The sequence below is a fragment of the Coccinella septempunctata genome, chromosome 1 (genome assembly GCF_907165205.1).
Source record: "Coccinella septempunctata chromosome 1, icCocSept1.1, whole genome shotgun sequence".
Classification (NCBI taxonomy): Eukaryota; Metazoa; Arthropoda; class Insecta; order Coleoptera; family Coccinellidae; genus Coccinella; species Coccinella septempunctata.
The window spans coordinates 39,923,850-39,926,530 of record NC_058189.1 but is presented as its reverse complement, the minus strand read 5'-3'; the positions used below and the strand labels follow the sequence as shown (position 1 = coordinate 39,926,530).

General features: G+C 35.2%; 1 protein-coding gene across 1 annotated transcript; it reads right to left on the bottom strand.

The window, feature by feature from the left end:
* Window positions 1-1,281: 1,281 nt before the first annotated feature.
* LOC123306576 lies at window positions 1,282-2,226 on the bottom strand. Its single transcript, XM_044888636.1, has one exon. The coding sequence runs from the start codon at window positions 2,224-2,226 to the stop codon at window positions 1,282-1,284; it is 945 nt and encodes a 314-aa protein (XP_044744571.1).
* Window positions 2,227-2,681: the final 455 nt, after the last annotated feature.

Genomic DNA, 2,681 nt, shown 5'->3' with positions numbered 1-2,681 from the left:
AGATAATGTTTTTAAAATAAAATAGTGTTGAGAATGCATGAACAATGTAAATAGTAAGTATGCATACAACTATACTTCATTCAAATTTATTTTAGCAGTCGGTTGGCCATGAAATAATTTTCTCAAGTTTTTGTAACTAGAACGAAGTAAGGTTGGCACTCATGAAATGTCGTTAATGCCATAACGCTGTTGCCACAACTAATATAAATTTTTATTACGAAAATGCCGAAAGTGACTGAAAAAAGAGACAGGGTTTCAAGAAGTGCTATTTAGAATTCAGGTCCGCTCATTCAAATAGTTATACCCTGATATTCTAAAATCCACAATACGTCAGACGGTAGCGAACATATTCAATGTAAGAATTTATATAATGTTTCATCTGAATCTAAACGACTTATATTTCAGCTGAATATTTCCACAAACAGAAAGATTGTGAATGAAGAGGATGACAAAGAATTTCCTTGTGGTGGCATTTGAGAATTTTATGTTTGAGTGAATTTTCGTTTTCTACAAGATTTTCGATAAATGTCATCGTAGAATAAGTTCCCCAAAATGGATTTTTCTATTTTTCATTTGTCTTGTCCTATACAATGTAAATGTCTTAAGGTAGCAATCAATACCTAATTATTATTATTATTACATCAACGTATTAAGATGAATAGCCACGAATACGCGCAAGTTGCCCTGTTACTTGTTTATTCATGTGAAATTTTTGTTGAAAGGTGAAGTACATCTTAACTTGAAACTTCCTTCAATTCCTTTTACTTATATTGATGCAAGCAAGATGATTTTTGTTGAAGAATTTAACATTCTTGTAATTATCTGTTAATTCCTTCGGGAGATACCCATTCCCAACCACTGCATCATATGCATTTCATCTTCGGGTTAATATTTTTGAAATCTACAAATGATGTAAGCCAAAGAAGATAACGAACATTAACTCTCCTCAAGCTAGTGCATATTATGATATTATACTGATCTCTTGTATTTTCCATGCAAATAACTGGATTTGGTATGCCTTCAATCAGTTTGTATAAACTTCAATTATGTTCGTCACATATTTTCCGAAGAGATTCGACATTGTAATAAAATACGTAATAACAGAAACTTTTACGTAGAACAGGCAACATAGCGTTGATTAAAAACCCAAAAATGTTTTGACAAGCTTCATAACCCCACGTTTCCGTACTATACAGAGTGAAATGTGTCAAATTTCCGTGGCCAACGGACTGCTAAAATAAAAGTGAATGAGGTATAAGTCTTTTCTTTCAATCTTAAGTTTTAACATTCCTTCTTCTCGCAAATTGAGTTCATATTCTCGTCAATAGGAAGAACACACACTTTTGTTATAGGCCTTTTGAGAATGCTACCGTCGATGTAGCGCACTGACACAACGCGCACAACGCTGTCATCACCTGGATGGAGACTTACGATTCTTCCCATTTTCCACATAAGAGGAGTAACATTGTCTTCCTTTACCAATACCAATGCTTCATTCTTGATGATGCTGGAACCATTGACCTTCCATTTCAACCTAGACTGCAAGCCATTGATATACTCATTGCTCCATCGTTTCCAGAATAACTGTACCATCTTTGGCCTCTGCTGATGCAACTTCAATCGACCATCAGGAATATCTACATAATTAGATTCAGGCAAACTTGTGAGAGGTCGCCCAATGAGAAAATACGCAGGCGTGAGTGGAGACATATCATCAGGACTACAGGAAAGGGGGGTAAGTGGTCTGGAATTGAGTATGGATTCAATCTGACACAATATTGTTGAGAAATCTTCATAACGTAATTGACTATTACCTATTATTCTTTTTAGACGATGTTCGTTTGATTCCCAAATGCCTCCAAAATTGGGCGCCTTTGGTGGAATGAATTTGCAAGTGATCAAATCACCATTAGACTTGACGATATTCAAAAGTTCATTGTTCGAGCCTACAAACTGGGTTCCATTATCGGAAAATTTCATGTTTGGTCTTACTCTTCTACTTATAAATCTCTTAAAACATAAGAAAAATGCTTGAGTACTCAATTCTGTCACTAACTCAATATGGACCGCTTTTGTAACCATGCATACAAATATGCATATCCAAGCCTTGGTTACAGTTGGCTTACGAGCCTCACCTTCCTTCAAATAAAAGGGACCAGCGTAATCGCATCCTACATTGATAAAAGGAAATGCCTGAGATAGTCTTTCTGAAGGTGAATTATCCATAATGTACTGGCATGCCTTTGGGTTTGCCTTGAAATATCTAACGCATCGATAGATAATTTTGCGGGCCATATTTCTACCAGCTAACGGCCAAAACTTTTCTCATATCGTGAACAATAAATAATTGTTGTGGACCGCAATGAAGTAATTTTTGATGCTCGTTGCGCATTATAGAAATTGTAAGTGGATGGTTTTTAGGTAAAATTATTGGATGCTTTTTATTATAAGCAATGTTCGCTCTCGAAATCCTCCCTCCTACTCGTAAAATATTTTTTGAATCAAGAAACGGACATAAGCTTACAAGTGAACTTGATTTTTTCACACATTTTCGTTTTCTTAAATCAGATATTTCTTGACTATATGAATCAAGTTGAGCTACTCTTAATAAAGTGTCGAATGCTTCATCTATCTCGCTTATACTTAAAGGACCAGCCTTCTTATGACTAGACCTTCTTGCA

Excerpts from the sequence above, each read along its gene's own strand:
- LOC123306576 (XM_044888636.1), bottom strand. The coding sequence starts at position 2,226 with ATGGATAATTCACCTTCAGAAAGACTATCTCAGGCATTTCCTTTTATC.